Source organism: Schistocerca nitens, chromosome 6, assembly GCF_023898315.1.
Source record: "Schistocerca nitens isolate TAMUIC-IGC-003100 chromosome 6, iqSchNite1.1, whole genome shotgun sequence".
Taxonomy (NCBI): domain Eukaryota; kingdom Metazoa; phylum Arthropoda; class Insecta; order Orthoptera; family Acrididae; genus Schistocerca; species Schistocerca nitens.
The window spans coordinates 125,440,017-125,464,455 of NC_064619.1; the positions used below are offsets into that span (position 1 = coordinate 125,440,017).

Genomic DNA, 24,439 nt, shown 5'->3' on the forward strand with positions numbered 1-24,439 from the left:
TTAGACTCAAGTTTCCTTTGAATGTTTCAGTAATTGTACGTCAGAGTTGGGAGATCGGCAAAAGCATCCAATTATTAATATATTCAGATTGCTAAAAATGTTGCTAAGAATAACCTCTGCCCACATTAACTCACAGAACTAACTACCTACTTCAATTTCGATACAAGATAAACTGATTCTAACAGCAACAAACAAGCCACCACCAACTGTGTTTAGCCTATTCTTTCTGACAACAGTTAGGGTCTTTGCAAAAATTTCAGCTGGACTTATCTTTGGCTTTAGCCAGCTTTCAGTGCATATAACAATTTGAGCATCAGTGCTTCGCTTGGAGCTCTTGTTCTTTCCCAACACAGCTACGACAATTTGCAACTGTTATACCATTGGTTCCTAGATCTACATTCTTCCTGTGTTTGACCTGCTTCCTTTGAGACTGAAGAAGCCCTTTTTGTGTTTCCCTGAAACCCTCTACCCTACAAAACCACCCAGTCCATACCACACAGCCCCCGATACCCATATAGCTGCCTCCCACACGTAATGGATGTGTGACCTAGCCGCCGCTACACATGTAGCTGCCTCCCACATGTAGCTGCCTCCCACATGTAATGGACTTGTGACCTATTTAGCAGAACCCAAAACCCCACCACCCTATTGCACAAGTTGAGGAATCTTGCAGCCTACATGGTCACAGAACTGTCTTGAGCCTTTGATTCAGACCCTCCACTCGGTCTGTACGAGAAGTCTGCAATCGGTCCTGTCTGCTTTCATCTCAGGAACAAGGCTGGCAGCCTTCACCACTTGTGATAGCTGCTCAAAACCAGAGAGAATCTCTTCCAATCCAAAGTGATACACATGACTGGTACCGATGTGAGCCACCACCTGCAGTTGGCTGCATTCTGTGCTCTTCGTGGCATCTGGAAAGACCCGTTCCACATCTGGAATGACTCCACCTGGTATGCACACAGACTGCACATTGGCTTTCTTTCCCTCCACGACAGCCGTGTCCTCCAGGGGACCCATAACGCACCTAACATTAGACCCCCCAACTGCCAATAATCCCAAACTCTGGGACTACATGGACCTTGCAGGCTGAGAGGTTTCCTCCGAAACAGGACAAGCGACTGCATCTGGCTGAGAGACAGTGTCAGCCACAGACAGCACCTGGAATCTGTTTGTCAGACTAATAGGGGAGGCATCGTGTTTCGCCCTCCCCGGGAAGTCATTCACAGCCTGCCATCCCCAAGACGACCTCCCACTTTACCAAGGGTCAGGTGTCCACCTCAGTGCGAGCAGTAACTGGGCTGGCCACAGGTGCGGACCACTTGGCCGACTCAAGGCTTGTGCTGGACATCTGTTGGATCCCCCCGGCCCACCCATAACGTGATGCTCATCCACTGCAGCCTCAAGCTGTGTAACTGCAGCCATCACAGCCTAGAGCTGAGAGTAAAGTGTCACCAAGTCGGCTCTCATCTGCACACAGCAATCATAATCCCTATCCATACTGAAGAACATGAAAAACTACATGTCAAAGACAAACAAAGGACTATCAACAACACCTGCTATGGAACTCTACTGTGGATGCTGTAGGAAATGCAAGAAGTGTGTCTAATAAATTAGGTTAACACAAAAAGATTCAAAAACTAAACTACCTACCAAAGCACGCAGGTGAGTCTAAATAATTCACTCCAGATTAGGAACTTGTAATAAACCACAAAATCTATTTACTTTCTGACACAAGCAAAAACACGAAAACTGTGTTTATTCAATATTAAATTAGCACACAGAAAATCAAAAAATTTTACTTCAAAAGCACACAGATAACACTATATAATTTGCTCCTGGTTATGAACTCATAAAATGTCAAAAAATCCTTGTTGCTGCTCTGTCCAGGCCAGTGGCTGCTGCCTGACTGGTTTTACGGAAATGGAGGAAAATAAATAATAGTAGTAAAGGTAACAACTCATGATATAGCCGAGGTACTTAAGAGTCATCAACAGGAACATGAAACATGACAAAAATTGATGTTGCTAATTTCAGATGAATGTTTCTTCATAGATAATATAATTCTTACACACCTACACACATACTAACCAAATTACTGCAGCTCACAGAGTGAGGATTCATTGTGTGGAAGAGGTATTTAAAGACTGACATACATAAAAATGTAAAGGTCCTATAAAGATGTGATGTCTGTCCACTGGTTCCAACAATAATTTGGTTTAATGGTACTTTTTGAATGATACACTGTGTACTCGTGTGGTGAATTCAATAGTTTCATGTAAAATTTCTGTGTTCATAATTTTGCTACTTAGGCATTTCTTAATTAGTGGCTTAATCGAATAACCAAACAACTATTAAAATCAGAAAAAATAGGGCAATAAAAGTATAACATCAAATATGGGAAACAAACAAAGTTTGAATGATGAAAGTATTTAAAGATGTGGTAAAACTTATTGTGGATATTTTCTTAATTAGTAAGTTTTTGGAAAAGTTAAAGTGGTTGCTGTAACATGAAATTTTGACAATTCAACAAGTATGTCAGTTTCCTCTGCTTTACTTATTAGTTCGTGACTTTCTTCTGGCTACATGGCATTTTAACAAATTCAATTACTGATGTATTTCCAATGAAGATGTTTTATTCAGAACTAACTGCGCTGTGGGAACAACAGTTGTTATGCACAAAGTGGCTCCAGAATTGGGATGGCGAATTCACCCTGTTTTCAGCTTTGACGTGCTGCATACATCTTACTAAGCCATAAGCAGATGCATGAAACCATTCTGCAGGGCCGTACGGCTGTGAGCCACAATGCAACAGATGAGTTCATTCAGTCAAGCTGCCTGCAACAGTACACTCCGAGCCGCCACTGCTCCCGCTGCAGCTGCACAAGGCCAACCAACCTCGCCTGTCTCCTCTGCCACCTTTGCACAAGGCCACGTCACAGGTATAATGACACAGCACCAACCTAACAACAGGCGTTGCCACTGTCTCACTGACCGATGCTGCCGTGCCTTTTACTGATCAACAAATGCAAGACGTGAGCTTTGCTTTTACAAAGAAGACACCGCCAGGGTCCGACTCTGCCCAAGAGATGCCGCCTAAGAGTTTTTGTTTGTTGCAATGTGTGTAGTTCAGTGTGATGCCCACCAACAGTCCACAGTGACATCTGGAGATGGATCCTGACATACAAGCAGTGGTGGCTACTGTGTAGAAGCACAAGAGCATGTGAACACCCAAACTTTCAACACCTTGCAGATTTATTGGTTAGTTTTCTTTGAATGCTGTTAAATGTGACATAGATGCTGTAATCTGAAAGATAAATCACTTACATCTACCATGCTACTGCTCTACTAGATTCCTTGAAACTTGGCATCTGGGTTGCGAGCACACATTCAGTTGTGCACATCTTAAGGAGCTTTTGTGTATGCGCAACTCGTGTGATGTAATTGTCTTACAGGCCAAATATGCACAGATTTGATAAACAAAGTGGACAGTTCACGATGTGCGCAGCTAGCCCCTGGCACTCAACTAGAAGTTTACATCAGTGCCACCAGGTAGTGGCACACAGCGGCATAGATGATAGCACATGCCTCAGATATGCTAATTCACTCACTATATAGTAAAATTAGATCGGATGTCAGTATATGTCAAAGTTGTACTAACAGTAAACATATTTTGTATGTTTCTGAATGAGTTATAGAATATTAAGTTACAAATTGTATCAAACTAATCCATTTGAGGCGGTGAGAATCATAAGGGCCTAAAGCACATCAGCGTTGATTGTGAGGCTGTAGCATTTATTCATGCTTCTGACACCTGTTGATCTTGTGGTGAGTCACTTTCATCTGTGCTGTAGACCCACAGTGTGTGTATAAACTGTCACAGAAAGCTGTCTCACTGGTTTCTTAAATTTGGGAGCGACAGCGGTGTGCATTTGACCTTTGTGGCTCTCAGCACCTCATTTGTATTCTAGTCAAGTGACCCTGCTGGTAGACATTACTACTAATTGACTCATTTCTACAAATAGCAGTTTGTGTTCGGTGTTGGTTGTTTACTGTGCAGGGATTGACTTTTGTGTTGAGTGTAAAAGTGAACTATGATGAATCTATTCTAAATGCTAACAGAAAAGTAAAGCTATGAGGACAGGTCGTAGTCGTACTTGGGTAGCTGAGCTAGTAGAGCACGTGCCCGAAAAAGGCGAAGGTCCCGAGTTTGATTCTCGGTACAGCACACAGCTTTAATCAGCCAGGAAATTTCACATCAGTGCACAATTTGCTGATACACTTGATATCCACGGTTGCAGGTGACATACAGGTTAACCTCACACCAATGGTAGGCATTGTGCGTATTGAAGACACCCTCAAGAGTGAATGCTGCTTCATCTGGCCATATTATGGTGTTCACAAAGTCAGCAGCGGCTTCCAGTTCTTGTTGGAACCATTCAAAGTATTCACAAAGCACGTTGCTAGTCCTACTGGTAACGTAAGGCCCTAACGAAATGTAATGGACCTGAATGAGGCGAGAATAACACTTGGTACTAATTTATGGTACCATTGGAGAATGATATAAGGAAAACAGGTTTCGCATCTAGTAAATGAAGTGGTGCGTGGTGCGAATAAATTCACGCCCACGACGTGGAAAGTGCTGCTTTAAAAGCTCACCAATCTTCTATTTCTGTGACTGTAGTATGTAAGTGCAAATGTTTTCTAGAGGACGCGCTGCAGTTGTTGTTGACAATTAAGATGCCAGGTACCATACCACCTGGACTACATTTACTAAATTAAAAACATATGCCTCAAACCAGTATCAAACCACAGATCTCCTGCATGCTAACCCAAAACTCTATCCACTGCACCAACTACACAGGACAAGACAGAGGTATTTACCATACATGTGGTTACAGTGTTGCCAGATTGCCACCCTTTAACGTCCTTTTTCTGCTGGCTCACATGTAAGGAGTCGCGCTGCAAAGCCTGAGTGCGTGAATTTTGCTTCACCCTGTATAGTTCTCACTACTGTGTGACAGAGTGAAGTTATGTTCACAGTTCATGGAATTTGAAAACTTGTGTTACAAAAGTGAAGACCACGAGCCTTCATTGTGTAGGAGACTGCGGCATTGTTTTGAAGAAATCTGCAGCTATGAGATCCCATTCTTCGCCAAACCAAACCACCTATTGTTTTACTGCTGCTGAATAAGAGCAACCCAGCACCGCTCCATGATATTGCTCGCCAAATAGACACTGACAGTGTTGTTCAGTGTCTTTCGTAGACTCCATTTCTTCTTGGAAGGTGTTGAAAACAGTTTCTCGTTTCTCAAATTCAACTTTTCCACTGGTAGAATTAATGCAACCTTTGTTCCACTGTATAAGAATCAGCTACTTGTATACCTTCCCATACACTCTTCAGGTTTCAACTGTTTGTTGAAATTGGAATTTCACTCCCTACGTATACCGAATAATGCTACAAAATAGCAAACATCTATTCAGAGCTTTCTGTTAGTATATAATGAACCTAAATCTCAGTTCCCCACACACATGAAAGGAACTTTTAATGCCATTATCGAAACATTTCTGTTATTTATCCTAAATTTAACTTCTCTCTCCATGCACTCCGTACCTAATCAGTTCTTCTGGATACTAAATGGTTCAAATGGCTCTGAGCACTATGGGACTCAACTGCTGAGGTCATTAGTCCCCTAGAACTTAGAACTAGTTAAACCTAACTAACCTAAGGACATCACGAACATCCATGCCCGAGGCAGGATTTGAACCTGCGACCGTAGCGGTCTTGCGGTTCCAGACTGCAGCGCCTTTAACCGCACGGCCACTTCGACCGGCCTTCTGGATACTAACAATACTGAATTGATGAAGTCCTTGAATTAGTTGATGTGACAGGAGCACCACCAAATCTCACTAGCTTGAGCTACCACCCATATTAAGACATTCTACAATATTTTACACAACGTAACTGTTCACGCAGTGGTTCCCGTGCTCATGCTACTTGCTATTTTAATGCCGAGCATGACTAGATACTGGTGTTTCATGTGCAATTTTATGTAGTAGGACACACATAGCCACTCCAGCTGATCACGTGCCGTGGCCAAGTTCCACTGTAAAAGTTATGACAGCTTTTATTTTATTGATTTGTGACTCCATGGAGTGCTCTGTACACCACAACCAGATAATGGATATAACTGAAAGGACAAACAGCATTGGTCATATTTTTTTGTTGTTTTATTATCCGCAAAATCGATTTTCGGTCGCTTAGTGACCATCCTCAGAAGCTTAGAGCGATCACATGTGCCTACAAATTTTGATTGTATATTACAGCACTGAGGATGGTCACTAAGTGACCGAAAATCAATTTTGCGGATAATAAAACAACAAAAAATACGACCAATGCTGTCAGTCCTTCCAATTATAGCTTTTATTTTATTGTAATTTTGTAATCTCACTTGGGATCATTTTCTTTAATTAAAACTATTACTTTGTATCTGTCCTATGAACTGTTTAGTTTTGTGACTTTCAAAGAGTAGTTATTATTATTATTATTATTACTATTATTATTGTGTCAATTTGGTTGGTTGGTTTAAAGACGGGAGAAGGGACCAAACTATGAGGTCATCGGTCCCTTGTTCCTAATAAAACAATGCCACAAGTGTGAGATAAAACGGACAAAACATATAACACAAACTGGAAAGAAAGGAAAAGCCACAAGAATGAAGGGAAGGCAACGAACACTGAAAGGAACACCACAGGGCAAGGAAACAACAGAGAGATGCTAGAAACAGAATAGAGTAAAACATGCAAGCAGATTACAGTAGCTGACCAACCACGAGAGTAAAAAGGGAAAGCCAGCCACTCTGCAACATATTAAAACTTCCACCCTAAAAGCACTGGGGTGGAAGACACACAGGGACAAAGGACATGGGCTAAAAACTACATAGAAGTATAAAACCCACTCTCACGGATAAAACGTAAAACTAAAGCTGCTGTGGAGGCATTGTTGTCCAACACCGAAGGCAGGGTGCTGGGAAAGTTAAAAGTGGGCAGTCCAGCAAGAGGTGGAAACTGTCATCTGGGAGCCACAGCGACACTGAGGTGGGTCCTCGCAACGGAGTAGATAACCATGTGTTAGCCATGTACGGCCAATGCGGAGCCGGCAGAGAACAACTGATTCCCTGCGAGAGGCCGACATGGAAGACTTCCACACATTCATAGTCTCCTTAATGACACGCACTTTGTTGTGCGTGCTGTTATGTGCCATTACGTCTCCCAAAGCTGGAAAACCCTGTGGTGTAAGACAGAACGCAGGTCAGCTTCGGAGATGCCTATCTCCAGAAGCGGTTTTCGCGTCGCCTGTTTGGCCAGTCTGTCGGCAAGTTCGTTGCCGAGGATTCCAACGTGTCCTAGGGTCCACACAACAATCACGGAACGGCGGGACTGCTCCAGGGCATAGGTGGACTCCTGAATGGATGCTACCAGAGGGTGGCGAGGGTAGCACTGATCGATAGCTTGTGGGCTGCTCAATCAGTCAGTACACAGGAGAAATGACTCGCCAGAGCATGAGCGGATGTACTCAAGAGCACAAGATATGGACGCCAGCTCTGCAGTGAAAACACTGCAGCCAACTGGCAATGAGTGCTGCTCAATATGTCCTCCATGAACATATGTGAAGCCTACGTGACCATCAGCCATTGAGCCGTCAGTGTAAACCACTTCAGAGCCCCAGAACATGTCAAGAATCGAGAGGAAGTGACGGCGGAGAGCAGCGGGGTTAACGGAGTCCTTAAGGCAATGCAACAGGTCCAGACAAAGCTGCAGCCGAGGCGTACACCATGGAAGCGTATGTGAACGGACTGCAAGTAGAGGTGGTGAAGGGAAGGAATCCAGTTCGGAGAGAAGGGACCGCACACGAACCGCAATTGTTAGCCCCGATCTGGGCTGCCGATGCGGGAGGTGGACTGCCGCGGGCGGGAAAAGGAGGCAGTAATCAGGATGCTCAGGGGAACTATAAATGTGTGTTGCATAACTGGCGAGCAGTTGCGAATGTCTGATCTGCAGTGGAGTGACACCAGCCTCCACCAGTATGCTGGTCACCAGACTCTTCCTAAAAGCTCCTGTCACTAATCGAACCTCACAGTGGTGCACAGGGTTGAGTAAATGCAACGCTGAAGGCGCTGCCAAGCCATAAACCACACTCCCATAGTCAATTCTGGATTGGACAAGGGCTCTGTAGAGCTGCAGCAGCGTACAGCGATCTCACCCCAATTGGGGTTGCTCAGGCAACGGAGGGCATTGAGGTGCTGCCAGCACTTCTGCTTAAGCTGTCGAAGATGAGGGGGCCACGTCAATCTAGTGTCAAAAACCAGTCCTAGGAATTGATGTGTCTCCACTACAGTGAGTGGATCGTCATTAAGGTAAAGTGCAGGTTCCGGATGAACGGTACGCCACCGACATAAGTGCATGACACACGACTTTCGGGCTGAAAACTGGAAGCCGTGGGCTAGAGCCCATGACTCCACCTTGTCGATGGCTCCCTGGAGGCGCCACTCAGCAACAACAGTACTGGTGCAGCAGTAAGAAAGACTGATGACCATAGATGTTAAGTCCAATAGTGCTCACAGCTCAGAGCAGTAAGAAATGCAGAAGTTTTCTGCATACAGAGAAGGTGAGACTGAGGGCCCGACAGCTGCTGCTAGAATGTTAATGGCCACTAAAAATAGAGAGACACTCAATACACAGCCCTGTGGGACTCCATTCTCCTGGATATGGATGAAACTACGGGAGTCACCAACTTGTACACGGAAAGTACGGAGCGACAGGAAGTTTTGGATAAAATTCGGGAGTGGTCCCCAAAGACCCCATTTGTACAATGTGGCAAGGATATGATGTCGCCAAGTCGTGTCATATGCTTTACGTAAGTCAAGAAAAGACGGCAATAAGGTGTTGCCATCTGGAAAATGCTGTTCAGATGGCAAACTCTATGGACACAAGATCATCAGTGGTAGAGTGACCCTGGCAGAAGCCGCCCTGACATGGAGTCAGCAAGCCAAGTGACTCCAGGACCCAGCCTAACTGCCGACATACCTTATGTTCCAGCAACTTACAAAAAACGTTGGTGAGGCTGATAGCTATCCACATCAAGCGGGTTTTTACCGGGTTTGAGCACTGGAATGGTGGTGCTCTCCTGCCACTGTGACGAAAAGACGCCATCGCACCAGATCCAGTTGAAGATGACGAGAAGATGTCGCTTGTAGTCAGATGAGAGATGTTTAATCATCTGACTGTCGATGCGATCAGGCCCAGGAGTTGTGTCGGGGCAATGTGCAAGGCACTGAGGAGTTCCCACTCTGTAAATGGGGCATTATAGGATTCACTGCAGTGTGTAGTGAATGAGAGGACCTTCCTCTCCAGCCGCCATTTGAGGGTAATTCTCCGACGCAGAGGCTCAAGCAAAGTGCTCGGCAATCGCGTTTGTGTCAGTACATAACTCGCCATTTATGGTAACACCGGAGACAGCTGTTGGGGCCTGGTACCCGAAAAGACGTTTGATCTTAGCCCAGACTTGAGAAGGTGACGTGCGGCACACAATGGTGGAGACGCATCTCTACCAGAAATCATTCTGTTGTTTGATAAGGTAGCGAACAAGGGCACAGAGCCATTTAAAGGCTTTGAGGTGCTCTAGGGAAGGGTGCTGCTTATGCTGTTGTAGAGCTCACTGATGCTCCTTAATTGCTTCAGCAACTTCCGGCGACCACCAAGGGACTGACTTACATCTCGGGCACTCTCAAGAACAAGGCATCGCGTTTTCTGCTGCAGAAACAATAGTGCTAGTCACCTGCTCAACCATCACATCAATGTTACCATGTGGGGGAGATTCAGCGGTGACAGCAGAGGTGAAAGTTCCCCAGTCCGCCTTGTTCCCATCTGGGCAGGCGTCCATGTGCCTGACGCTGGGGCAGTGACAGGAATATGGGGAAGGCATCACTACCACACAGGTCGTCATGTGCTTTCCAGTGGATAGTTGGGACAAGTCCTGGGCTGCAAATTGATAAACAAATGCCCAAGTAACTACCATGAGCCACACTGAAATGTGTGGCGGCCCCAGTATTTAAGAGACAGAGGTCGAACTGAGACAGTAAAGTTTCGACATCTCTGCCTGGGCCAGTAAGTACAGTGCCACCCCACAAGGGGTTATGGACATTAAAATCTCCCAGAAGTAGGAAAGGTTTAGGGAGTTGATCAATCAGTGCAGCTAACACATTCAGGGGTACTGCACCATCTGGAGGAAGATATACATTGCACACAGTTATTTCCTATGTCGTCCTTATTCTGACAGACACAGCTTCAAGAGGGCTTTGAAGGGGCACATGTTAATTACAGACCTAGTTTACAACATAAACGCAAACTAGATTATAGTTGCTAAGGTTCCTGTAATATCCCTTATAGCTGTGGAGAGCAGGGGTCCGCATTGCTGGGAACCAGGTTTCCTGGAGGGCAATGTAGATAGCATGTGTAAAGCTTAACAGTTGTCATAGCTCAGCCAGGAGGTGGAAAAAACCGCCGCAATTCCAGTGGAGGATGACATCGTCAGACTGGGAAGGCATGGAACATTCAATGAGGCAGTTTATGCCACAGAGTCACCTGCTGCCACCGATTTATTGCCTGAGCAGTCTATATCCATTGTCTGAGGGTCTGGCGAGATCTAGGTCCTCAACGGCTGCCAAAATCTCCACCCCATCCTCAGCCACAGAGCTTGTAGGTAGCGGTGGTGTGGGTGCTACCACAATTTCCTTGGTCTTAGGGGTTTTCTTCTTGGATTTCTCTCACTGCTCCTTGGGTTTCTCTGGCTGGGAGGACTTCACTGGCTCAGTCTCCGGGACTGAGGATGAGCGTGAAGCCCTTCGACCAGCTGCTTATGTGCTTCTCAGCCACTGGCGGGTGTCGTCTTTCCCACTAGAAGAAACCTGGGAAGAGAGTGACCTAAGCGACCCCTTCCTAGAGAGAGAAGCCGAAGAAGACTTATGCTTCTCCAGCTTAGAAGTGGGGATGGATGTCCTCGATGGTTGGGGAGGGGGGGGGGGGGGGTGTTGCTCCCGAAGTAGGTGGTGCAGGAGCAACAGGGAGGGAAATGCCCCCCCCCCCCCCCACCACCACCACCACCAAGGGTGGTGATAGCTATCCACATCAAGCGGGTTTTTACCGGGTTTGAGCACTGGAATGGTGGTGCTCTCCTGCCACTGTGATGGAAAGACGCCATCGCACCAGATCCAGCTGAAGATGACGAGAAGATGTCACTTGTAGTCAGATGAGAGATGTTTAATCATCTGACTGTGGATGCAATCAGGCCCAGGAGCTGTGTCGGGGCAATGTGCAAGGCACATGTACGAGGCGACTAAAAGGAGTTTCACACATTTCAGCCTTTATGTGATGGTCCCCTGTAGGGTTTGACCTCCATTCTTCAAAATTTTCCCAAAGAGCCAGCCAATTGGGGAAGGGCACCTTACACGGTGCATCGTGTCCATCATGCATTGAGATCTTCAGCCCACTTTCTCATTGTTGCATTGCTGTCCTGCCCATTTTCCATCTCTTGGGCGAGGACACCTTCCTGGGTGCGTTTTCCACAATGCACTATGTAGTGTCGATTTCTGTGTCGACGATGACCATGGACTTCTTTGCACCTGATATCCAGCACAGTAGCCAGTTGTGTTGGGGGCCACCATGTACCCTGAGAGGTGACCTGTGTTTGCGGAGCTCATGGTGCCAGAACTGTTTTAGCGGCGGCGTAAGACGATGTCGTATATACAGGATGCAGGCATTCAAATTTTCTCTTAAGCCTCAGAGTAGCTAAATCTGTAAAGGGTCTTGTACTCCATGATTTTCCTTTCTTTCTAGAGAATCTTGCAGTCAAGTGAGCAAGGCAAATGGTGCTCTTCACAATTGACACAGAGGGGAGGCAGGGCACATGGAGTATTGGGATGTGATGGGCGTCCGCAATCACAGCATGTGACGCTGGAAGTACAGCGGGAAGACATATGGTCGAACTTCCAGCACTTAAAGCACTGCATCGAGGGAGGGATATAGGGCTTTACATCAAACCGGTAGACCATCACCTTGACCTTCTCGGGCAATGTATCACCCTCAAAGGCCAAGATGAAGGCACTGGTGGCAAACTGATTATCCTACGGACCCCGGTGGACACGCCGGATGAAATGTACACCTCGCCGCTCTAAAGAGGATGCTGTTCTGATCAAGACTGACCCAGATCTCATTTTGAACAAGCCTTCCACCTCCCCAAACTTGTCCTCTAAATGCTCAACAAAAAACTGAGGCTTCATCGTCATGAAAGATTCCCCATCAGCTCTCAAACATATAAGGTACCGAGGTGAATAAGAGCCGCTGCCATCCTTAGCCTGACGTTCCTCCCATGGTGTGGCCAGGGAGGGGAACTATTTGAGATCATACTTCTGTGCATTGAATTGAGCTCGTGATCTCTTAGAGACTGCTGGTGTTTTACCACCAGCAAGAGATGATGAACTGCGCTTCATCGTGTGTCATCCGTCCTGATTGCACCCACTCCGACCAGGGGGCCTCCCCACGGGCACCACCCAGCCGCAGTAAAGGTCACCTGCCAGGATGGCCCTTGCCAGGAGTCCTGATGCCCCAGGGGGATGGGCATCTACCCCTCGGCATATGTGGGAAGTTAATGGCGCAGGCATCAGCAGAGTGATCCCTGTGTGTGGTCAGGGGGCTACAACCAACAGGGTACATGGTGGCCCCACCACAACTGGCTACTGTGCTGGATATCAGGTGCAAAGGAGTCCATGGTCATCGTCGACACAGAAATCGACACTGCATAGTGCATTGTGGAAAACGCACCCAGGAAGGTGGCTGATGCTCAGAAATATTTAATCAAGTAGCTGACATGGTTTGTTCGTTTGACTTTTATTGGGCCAATTTGATAGTTACAACATTACTTACAGGGCATAATCATTGGTGATGATGAAATTCTGTTCCATGATTCCGATCTGCCTTCTCATCAGGTTGGCAAACAGTGCCACCTTGTTGGTTACCAGTCACTGTAAGGATGCTAGGCCCTGCCCTGTTCTAAAACTGACCAAACCCAGTCTGACAAGGAAGTGTTTCAATGTCAGCATTTTTATTCTATTACAATCTACATCTGGACCATTACCTTCTCTACTACTGCTACAAGTCTAACCATCCCGACTTGTACTCATGTATCAATTCTTGTAGTACGAGTGTTCCAGTTGTTTGTACTCCTCAAAGCCATCTCTGAAACCAGCCCCAGGTACCTTTGTAATGCCGTCACTGTCATAGTCCAGTGTCAATAATTGCAGTCAGGCCATGGTGACATAACAACTATACTCAGATTCAAGGTTTTAGTTGTTGAATGAAGTTAAAATATTGTATTGTTAAATGAAAATCAAATATTGTTACCCCCTAGATTTACGGCCCCACAGCGATTATCAAATTAACTGGCGATGAACTCTTTCAGAGAAAGGGGAGGAGATGTACAAGGTGTCCCAAATGCAAGTAATTTTCATTATTTAAATTTTACAAAGAGTCCATCTACATTGCCCATTGCCTTTCAGCTGATGTTGAGAGGGGAGGGGATGTACTAGATATCCCCTAGCCCCAAATGCAAGTTTTTCCCCCCCCCCCCCCCCCATTGCCTTTCAGCTGATGACAACAATCGACAGCTTCATGTCAGAATAGACCGAATCATCACCAGCAAAGCTCAAAGCTGCTTTGCCAGTCAAATCAGTCATCAGATCACTCAACCCGTGAGACTGAAGGCTCCCAAAGCCATGACTGAAAAATCTCTCTCTCTCTCTCTCTCTCTCTCTCTCACTCTCTCTCTCCTGTTCCAAGCTGCCACCTAGAGAGGATGCTAAATGGCTTAGTTCCTTCATCTTTGAATTTCACTCCTACTTTCAGACGGATCTGGGGCTACTGTTATCTTCTCTCATCATCCTGGCAATCCTGGGATGTACAGTTAAATTAGGGTGTATATAATAAGATTACCATATTTATTACGTAAATATGAATTTGGTGTTTCTGTACATGCCAGCACTGTGGAATTATTTGAAAGAAAAGAAATAAATACTACTAAAAAGAGTAGAGTGGCAGTTGGATCAAATCCACGTTGTTACACTTCAAATTGTGCTCTCAGCCACAGTTTGGGAGAGGCCATTCACTGGAATGGACAGATGCTTGATAATCATGCCCAAATAAAATACTGTGAAGAAGTTAAAAAGAGCTGCTACATGATATGACTGTTTTCACACATGGCCATCCCTCTAGTGGGAAAGGACCTCTCTGTGATGGGACTGGAATAGGATGTGCTGGATGAGTGCATGAGATGGGACTTGCTCCTGGATGTTCCACAGGTTCCATGTGGTAAGAGACTGGGAGTAAGATGGGATATATGGATGTACTAGGACATTTTTAAAGTTTGGCTGAAAAGTGAATACCAATTTGACAGGGACAGAAAGGATTGATGTTCATCATTTTATGACCAAGGTTGTTGTTAAGTTTCTCCAGTATGTGATGATACTGGATTATCAGTGGAATGCTCCTTTGCAGTTGATTCGTGGGGTTGGTCACAACAGGATCAGTGCATGTGTGATTTGTATCCATATAATGTGGTAATCTGGGACAATACAGTCATGATGGAGTTGTGTGAATGTGTATGTTTATTCTATTGATTCTGAAGGAGGACTTGTCTGAAAGCTAGCAATGTCATCAGCTTTACTACTCAGTGAAGACAAGTAACTAATTTTTAAGTTATTTCCCCATTCATGATATATTCATGCCATCTAAATCTGTTCAATTATTAAAATAACCATCTCGTGACATCAGTAGGGAATGCATTTTATGGCCAAGTGCTCTTGCGATTAAGCTGAGAAATTATGGAAGGAAATGGAACAGCTGCCAGCCAATGGCAACTAATTGTCATGAAACTAACAGTTTTTTGTCAAAATTTAATTGTGTTTTTCTGTAATCTTAAACAGACTTAATGCTTTATTTGAACTTCAAGATTACCAGGCACAGCTCGCACAGATTAATCTTGGTAAGATGTTGTGGGATTAGGCTTCAGTTATAATATGTATTTCATTTTGGGCTGCCACAAATTTCATAAGTTTTTGTGATTAGGATGAAATAATAAATTATTCATACATATAATGTTCTGGAAATCTAATTTAAAACTAATTCAAAACTGTACTATTCTGCAAAAATAGCAAGCTCTATTGCTCTTTACTCTATTCTATTCTACTAATCCTTTCAAAATGGCTGAAGGTCAGGATAAAATACACACTATAGGATTATGTAAAAAATTTACCTGCTGAATATAAAACACCTGAGCCACATATGTTGTTAATATAGTAATATTTTCTGGAGCATGTCCCTGAAGAATGAGGTGCCTGCAGAGAGCAACAAGGAAATCTCCTTCGTGTGGGTTACGGTAGCTCTTTAAGCCAGGTACCTAAAACAGAAGAAAACTCCAGATGTCACAAATTCTTACAATATTCTTACAAAGACATTCAACAAACATTTATTGGTATTACAAAGAACCGCATTATTATCAATTGATATTTCTCTATAAGAATGCCCTCAGCTTTGCGGTACAGTGCTTAGAAGCCCTGCCTCTAGATCATGGGATCCCGGGTGTGACTCCCAGTCGGCTCAGAGATTTCCTTCATTTGGTAACTGTGTGTTTGTGCTGTCCTAATCATTTCATCACCTCTCCACCACAACAATATGCAACTTTCTAAAGTGACATCAAATAGAAAGACTTGCACCAAGTGACCAAACAACCCTAGACATAGTCTCAAGGCCAATAATGCCTTACCACCATTTCATTTCTTTCTCAATAAGAATAAACACACTTTTTTTGCTGGAGGTTTGACTGTTGAACCTCACAAAACAGAATTTGGGAAAGGTAAAACAATATTTCAATAATCTAGATGTGGTTTAGAAATGCATACTAAATAAGAGGTACACAAAAAACAATCAATAAAAAACATGTTTCTCCTCTGTGAGATGTGATGAGAGAGTATTCCAAGAAATGTGATGGTTTTGTGGAAGTTGTACGGCATCATGACAGTGAAGATACTTGCGGTGGGAACACAGTAACAAATCATACAATGAAGACTTACACGACTGGTTGTATTATTTACTGGCTGCTGTGCTGAACACACAAATGCAGAGCTCCAGCAATCATGCAACAGAATGTAGGCAATTGATGTGATTCCCCTCAAATGGTCACACCTCATGTATTCACCTGAATATTCCGGTAAGAGGTTACTTGGGTTGAATCGCTGTGATTTCCAGTATTTTCACTAGGCCCTTTTTAGCATAAATGTTTGCTAACTACAGAGTTCCCAAATAACTAGACACATAGTTGCAACAATCATGCACCAGTCACACCTCACGGTCCCTTCAGTTCGAGTCCTCCGCTGAATACTGTGGAGCACTTTGTCAGGTGTGTGTTCAACCCCTGCGTCCTCACTGAGAGCTTCCTCTGTACTACTTTGTGGCACGTTGCCTCTGACACCCATATTGGCTAACGAGACACCACATATATGGACTTCAACCACAAGTGAAGACATATTGCAAATCAAACCACCAGGTCATCACAGAGTGCCACCTCCACTGTGCGTCGTCAACTCCATCACGGATTCTGAGCTCTCTGTCTTGCAGGACTTCAGTCTACCACTGACTGCAGCCACCTACAGCCATTACTAGGACATTCCAGTGTACAGTGACTGAATAAGCTTGCACCTAGAGACTATTACTGTGTTTGTTCATAAACTTAATGAAGTTTCATTGTTCTGGGTAAATGGGCTCGCACCTAATAGCACGTCACTCCCACTAGGTCGTGAGCAAAAAAAGGCTAAATATAGAAAAAGAATAGTAAAGTTCTGGACCGTGGATCTCAGTGAATATAACACTGAACAGTTCGATGAGTGCTGTATTTCAGTAATGGATATGGACACATACAAGACAGCAGTTCATAAAGACTGTAAGTCCCAAACAATAAATATTTTAAACTTCATTAAACAATCAGAAAGGGTACAACAACCGGAAAGTGATTGTATTGTAAAATCCACATTCAGAGTTTGTATCTGGCAGTTCTGGTCACTGCACTTTGATTTGATGACATCCAGGTTTGGCTTGCCCCCCCTTCCCATCACCCCCCCCCCCCCCACCACACACACACACACACACACACACACACACACACACACACATATGTGCACACTAAGATTCTCAAACAGAATAGGAGAACATAGTGCAGCAGTGACTGATACTTTAAATCCAACTAGCTTTCATGAAATACATGTGAGCACCATAGCAAATGGTTTGTCTGATTGGTTTGATGCGGCCCTCCATGAATTCATCTCCTGTGTGCATTTTCGTCTCAGAATAGCACTTGCAACCTATATCCTCAATTGTTTGCTGTATGAATTCCAATCTCTGTCCTCCTCTACAGTTTTTACCCTCTACTGACTATGATGGTCAAACAGTATCACTAAAGCATCGATAGTCAACCAAGTGTGAGATAAGACAAGAAAACCAAAATTTCACAGAATTGTAAATGCCAACTCAGTTCCAATATTCAGGGAAAATTTACAGAAAAAAATGGTAAGTTCACTATGTACATACAGTATATGAGAAATTTATTCATTTCCTAAAAATATTCCTACAGGATTGTGATGTAACATACAATGAAGGCTTTCACGACCAGATGGTACTGTTGTTGATAATTCCTCCAGGTTATATGGCCGTGGTCCATGGAATTCTTCTATTCCTAATGTTTCATCCAATACTACGTTGGACATCCTCAGAGGTAAGGCTGGTCCTGCTGGTCGGCAAGACTCAGCAGGACCACCCACACCTCTGAGGATGTCCAACGTAGTATTGGACGAAACATTAGGAATAGAAGAATTCCATGGACCACGGCCATATAACCCGAAAGAATGTGATGTAACAAATCAACAAAGTTGACAACACTTTTCTTGGTATTTTCCCATAGTATATGCTGTACGTAAATAATATCTCTATGCAAATGCCCTAACATGTATTATGAAATGTTTTTCATGCTGTATTCCAATTAAGTGAATTGTGCCTTCAAAGTAGGTTGTTTAAAAGGTGGTGTGAATGACTTCATTAATGCTGAACTGTTACCTAGACACAATATGCTCCACATATTGTGAATTTTTGTGCAGAAGACACATGTCAACTGGGTGATAAATTATATTTTTCTGGGTGATAAATTATATTTTACATGTGCCAATGAACAACAAATCCCACGCAAATGAATAGACCTGTAATGTATTCTGGTAACTTGGATAAACTGAAGATGAGTGCAATGGAAACATTCTGGCAAAAACTGTGCTAAAGCCCGTAACTAATAGTCAAAGTAGGTGTGTTATCCACTGGAATATAAATGGTTTAAACACTGATGCTTCTAACAATAGAAGCTCCAAAATAGATGAATTGGAAATCATTCTGTCAGAATCTGCAAATATTAGAGTTGTTTGTTTAAATGAACACTGGTTTACTGAGGACACAATTAAAATTCTAAACAAAATAGGGAACTTCTAATTAGCAAGTAGCTCCTGCAGAAGAAACGAGTCACTTTGAGGCTAATGTATACTTCTACATAGTGATACAAATTATCAGACCAGAAACTGTTTTAATTATTTAAATGAAGAATGTGTGTTTGAGAGCTGTTGTGTAAAAATAGTGGACTCACTAGAAAATGTTATAATAATCTCAATAAACAGAATTCCAGGGACATCGACAACAGAACTATTCTCATCTAAGCTTCAAATTATGCTACAAGACCTTTGCACAGAAAAAAAAAAAGAAAAAAAATGTAATAGCTGCTGATTTCAATGTCGATACCACATGTGATAGTAGCCGCGCTTCAAGATTCACTGACTTAGTATTAAAGAAATATGGTTTCAAATTGAATTTCTTAGAATCGACCAGAGACAATGGGCAATCGGCAACATGTATTGACAAAGTTCTAACTAATTATGTATATGAAGATGTGTATAAATTTTGTCTAGATCTAGGTATTTCAGATCATTGTGCATTGTTCATTGAACTGCCACAGGCAACAGGAACATTTCACATATGAGAACTCATATGAGCAGGAACTTTAGCAAAGAAAACTTGCTAACATTTAGTGATAAGCTAAAAGAGAAAACATGGCCTGTTGATCATTGTAACTGCACTGACAAAAACTTTGCAAAATTCCTAAATTGTTTTCTTGGTGTTTTTAATGAAACATTTCCACAAAGGCTCTGCAGCAATAAAGTAACAAATAAAGTAAAGTGGATTACCAGGGCATAGAAATTTCCAGTGAAGGGAAAAGGCAACTGCACAGAGAACTAAAATATAATAAAGATATTGATTTCATTAAATATGTTAAGACTCTATAAAACCATATTTAAAAGAGTTGTCAGGGCAGCAAAACAACTGGCAAATAACAGGCTAATTTTAAATCATAATAAGACAAAGGCTGTGTGGTCAGTCATTAAATCTTGAGTTAGGTGTTAAGGCCCGTAACCAAGAAATTTCAAAAATTGACATTGAAGGAAATACTACTGTAAATCAAACTAAAATACCAAAGTACTTTAATGATGAATTCTTTATAAATGTAGTAAAGTCTGATGTAGATTTAACAGATTATCACAACAAAGTAAATCTCTTTGGCCTAGGTGAAAACACCGAAAACTTGACAGAATTCTTCTGTGGAGGATGTAGAAAATGCTATTCTAACATTAAGAAACAAAAAAATTTGCAGGCTGGGTTGGAATATCCACCAAAGTTATTAAAGTGGTACACAATAAAATTGCAAACCCACTAGCTCAAATAATAAATCATTGTTTTGAAAAGGACTGTTTCCCAGAGGTACTGAAATATGCTGCAGTCAAATCACTCTTCAAGAAGGGATCAAGAGAGATCATGGGAAATTACTGTCCTATCTCGATTCTCTCAGTCCTATCTAAAATATTAGAAAAACTTCCTGTAGCACAAAACCAAAACTTCACTGCAAAATATACTGTTATTCTAAACAATCAATTTGGTTTTCAGCAGGGGAAAAACACCATAGATACAGTAAACAGTTTCATTGAGAAAATAAGTACATCATTAGACAAGAGCAATAAAGTGGCAGGAATTTTCTTCCGACCTCACAAAGGCGTTTGATTCTGTAAACCATGCATTGCTTGTTTACAAACTTGAAAAGTATGACATTAGCGGCAGTGCCCTACAATGGCTTAAATCCTACTTACCTTACAGAAAGCAAAGAGTTAGCATTTCTTCGAATGGTGAATATTGGTTTTCTGTCTGGAAAAATATCTCAGGGTGTTCCACAGGGCTCCATATTAGGCCCAGTCCTATTTCTCTTCTACGTTAATGACTTACCGTTAAATATCTGTTCCCCATCAGTTCTGTTCACAGGATGATACGAGGCATGATTTTTAAGTAGTACCATTTTGAAATTAATGCTATTTTTACATGAAAGTGTGTACCTTAACCTACTTTCCTACATAATTTCCGTCAATATTGAGGCACTTGTCATAACGTTGTAACAGTTTTTGAATACCCTCCTCATAGAAGTCTGCTGCCTGACTTTTTAACCACTGCATTACCACTGTTTTGACTTCGACATGAAGACGCTGACCACCCAGGTGCTTCTTCAAGTGCAGGAACAGATGGTAGTCACTGGGTGCAAGATCGGGGCTGTATGGAGGATGATCTTGCAGCAAAACAATGCCCCTGCTCAACTCGCCACATCTTTTGTTTTGAATTGAATGGCGCAGATTGTGCAATGTCTTACAGTAATCTGCTGCATCAATTGTCTCATTATGAGGCACAGATTCCACAAGCAATACTCCTTTTCTGTCCCAAAAAAACTATGCACGATTTTCCGGGCAGAAATTGTTTGCTTAAACTTCACTTTTTTGGGCGAATCTGAATGCCCCCATTCCATGGACTGTTGCTTTGATTCTGGTGTGACGTAGGCCACCCATGTTTCATCTTGAAGAAACACCTGGGCGGTCAGCATCTTCAAGAAGATGACGAAGTCAAAACAGTGGTGATGCAGTGGTTAACAAATCAGGCAGCAGACTTCTATGAGGAGGTTATTCAAAAACTGGTACAACGTTATGACAAGTGCCTCAATATTGATGGAAATTATGTAGAAAAGTAGATTAAGGTACAGGCTTTCATGTAAAAATATATTTATTGAGATATCTTAGCACATCTTTTTTTAAATTTCAAAACGGTACTTACTTAAAAAATGCACATCGTACTTCTGTGTTAGTTGAAGATCAGGATTCAGAAAAAATTCCCAAATCTGTGATCAGTACCCTCAGTACCTTAGAAACTTGGTTTTGCAGCTAAATGGGTTGAATCCAAACATATCTAAGATTCATGGGATGCACTTCAAAACCAAACAGTCAAAATGTGTGCAGATTAAGATTGTACACAACAACCAAGATATAGAAGAAATTCTTAGGTTTAAATGTAGATAAAAATTTGAGCTAGCAGGAACACATTGAATAGCTGGCAAACAAACTGATCAGCTTTGCGTTTGCAATGCAAATATTATCAACTGCAACTGAAATGGACACACGAAAAGTAGCATAAACAAGCAGCTACTTCGAATCCGTTATTAGGTGTGGTATTGTTTTCTGGGGTAACTCGACAAACATAGTGCAGATACTAAAAATACAGAAAAAAATCATATGAAATATGTACACTGCAAATCACAAAGAACCACGTCTACCATTATTTAGAAAACTTAAAATATAAACTATGCCATCCTTATACATATATGAGATTACATTTCTGTACACCAGACATGAATTATGCCACGCGTAAGTGCAACTGCAGCCTTCACAATTTTCTCAACAGTAAGGGATTTTGATTCTCCAAATGTTCATAGAGTTCTTATGACTGCCTTGTTTTTTTTCTTCTAATGTCAATAGTTTCCATTAGTCAGTTACTGCATTTTCATTCTACCCAAATGGAAGAACTGCAGCTAGTTTCTCTGCATTTTTGTATTAGTAGTTTAACAACATTCTTCTCTTTTAAAGAACTGCTTTTATGCTGTGGTATGAACTGAAGACGGTATTTATCAACAGCTGACCATAGTTCTAAAAGTCTCTCTCCAGGTGGTTCTAATGTCACCCATCTAGAGGAAAATTCTGACAGATTTTTAAAATTGTCTTCCATTAACTTCACACCATTTGGACGACATTCACTATACGGAGATTAAGAATCGTTTAACCCAGGGCCTTATCAATAGCATTTTCTAATTTTTCAATCCATCATGCACATAACACATTTACAGTTAAAAATTGAAAAATACAGACTAAAACTGACCAATGTGAAAAATACTGATTTTACTGATCATTTTCCATTCTTGCTCTTTCTGGAAATGGTTCTGCACATTTTTTTCCTACATTCATTGTCTGGAGGATCGTTTTTAATACACACATCGAAAAAAGTTTTCCATCACCCCGGCTCCCAGAACTCCTGAAGATAGGCGTTGACTGTGGATATTGTATCACAGACACAGCCCCTTTGACTGTTCAGAGATGTCACTAAACCCGCCCAAGGATGTAAGCAACCATGCATGAGCAGTGCCTATCAGCCAAACAGTTCCAGTCATTCCACTAGGAAGGAGGTACGCGGCTCGTGTTGTCTGTAGTCCAAACATGCCTAGACGGTCAATACAGCGGTTCAATCACGTCTGCACTGTTACTTTGTGCATGGAAGGGCTCTCAATGAGGGAAGTGTCCAGGTGTATCAGAATGAACCAAAGCGATGTCGTTCGGACATAGAGGAGAAACAGAGAGACTGGAACTGTCGATGACACGCCTCACTCAGGCTGCTCAAGGGCTACTACTGCAATGGATGATTGCTACCTACGGATTATGGCTCGGAAGAACCCTGACACCAGCACTACCATGTTGAATAATGCTTTTTGTACAGCCGTAGGACGTCGTGTCATGACTCACACTGTGCGCAATAGGCTGCATGATGTGCAACTTCACTCCCGACATCCATGGCGAGGTCCATCTTTGCAAAAACGACACCAGGCAGCGAGGTACAGATGGGCCCAACAATATGCTGAATGGACCGCTCAGGATTGGCATAATGTTCTCTTCACCAATGAGTGTCACATGTGCCTTCAACCAGACAATCATCAAAGACATATTTGGAGGCAACCCGGTCAGGCTGAATGCCTTATACACACTGTTCAGCAAGTGCAGCAAGGTGGAGGTACCCTGCTGTTTCAGGGTGATGATATGTGGGGCCAACGTACGTTGCTGGGGGTCATGGAAGGCACCATAATGGCTGTACAATACGTGAATACCATCTTCCAACCAATAGTGCAACAATATCTGTAAGATATTGGCGAGGCATTCATCTTCATGGATGACAACTCGCGCTCCCATCATGCACATCTTGTGAATGACTTCCTTCAGGATAACGACATCACTCAACTACAGTGGCCAACGTGTTCAGGCATGAACCCTATCGAACGTGCCTGGGATAGATTGAAAAGGGCTGTTTATGGACGACACAAACCACGAACCATTCCAAGGGATATACGCTAAATTGCTGCTGAGGAGTGAGACAATCTCGACCAACAGTGCCTTGATGAACTTGTGGATAGTAGGCCACGATGAATACAGGCATGTGTCAATGCAAGAGGATGTGCTACTAAGTATTACAGGTACTGATATGTACAGCAATCTGAGCCATCACCTTTGAAGGTCTCGCTGTATGGTGGTACAACATGCAATGTGTGGCTTTCATGAGCAATAAAATGGGCAGAAATGATGTTTATTTTGATCGTTATTCCAATTATCTGCACAGGTTCTGGAACTCTCAGAACCAAGGTTATGCAAGCAGACCTACTGAGGAAATACATTCCTCACATTTATGTCCAGCACTTTTTCCAGCTTTTTTTAAATTTTCATGTTTGTTAAATTTACAACCTTTAGACCTCTATTCTTCATTTAAGTTATTTAATTCTCACACGATATCCAATGAGTTTTAAAACAAAATGCACCCATCAGCTATAAATGTTGTAACACACATCATGAAAGATGATACAATCAGCAATACAAACTAAAAAGTTCTGGAGCATCGAAATATAATAGAAAGAATTGTTTGTCTGTTTTCTGCTTACACAGGACAGTGTCACCTGGTTGCATGCTTTCCTGGTAATCCTGTCTTTTGTACTGATATTTTGGTCCTAACTTCATGTTGGTTTGCAGCATTACACATTTCTTGACATGAAATACACGCAAGTAAAAAAAAAAACACCTTGAACAACTAGAGACGTTTATATTCACAGGATATGTACCTAGTATGTTCTGCA

At 42.8% G+C, this 24,439-nt stretch overlaps 1 protein-coding gene across 1 annotated transcript in view; it reads right to left on the bottom strand.

Annotated features, from left to right (window-relative positions):
* The window catches only part of LOC126263751 (NFX1-type zinc finger-containing protein 1-like), a 272,319-nt gene that overhangs the window by 171,117 nt on the left and 76,763 nt on the right, over nucleotides 1-24,439 (bottom strand). Inside the window, exon 5 of the mRNA XM_049960939.1 lies at nucleotides 15,362-15,505. Coding sequence (XP_049816896.1) covers nucleotides 15,362-15,505 — 144 coding nt within the window. The remainder of the gene's footprint in view (nucleotides 1-15,361; nucleotides 15,506-24,439) is intronic.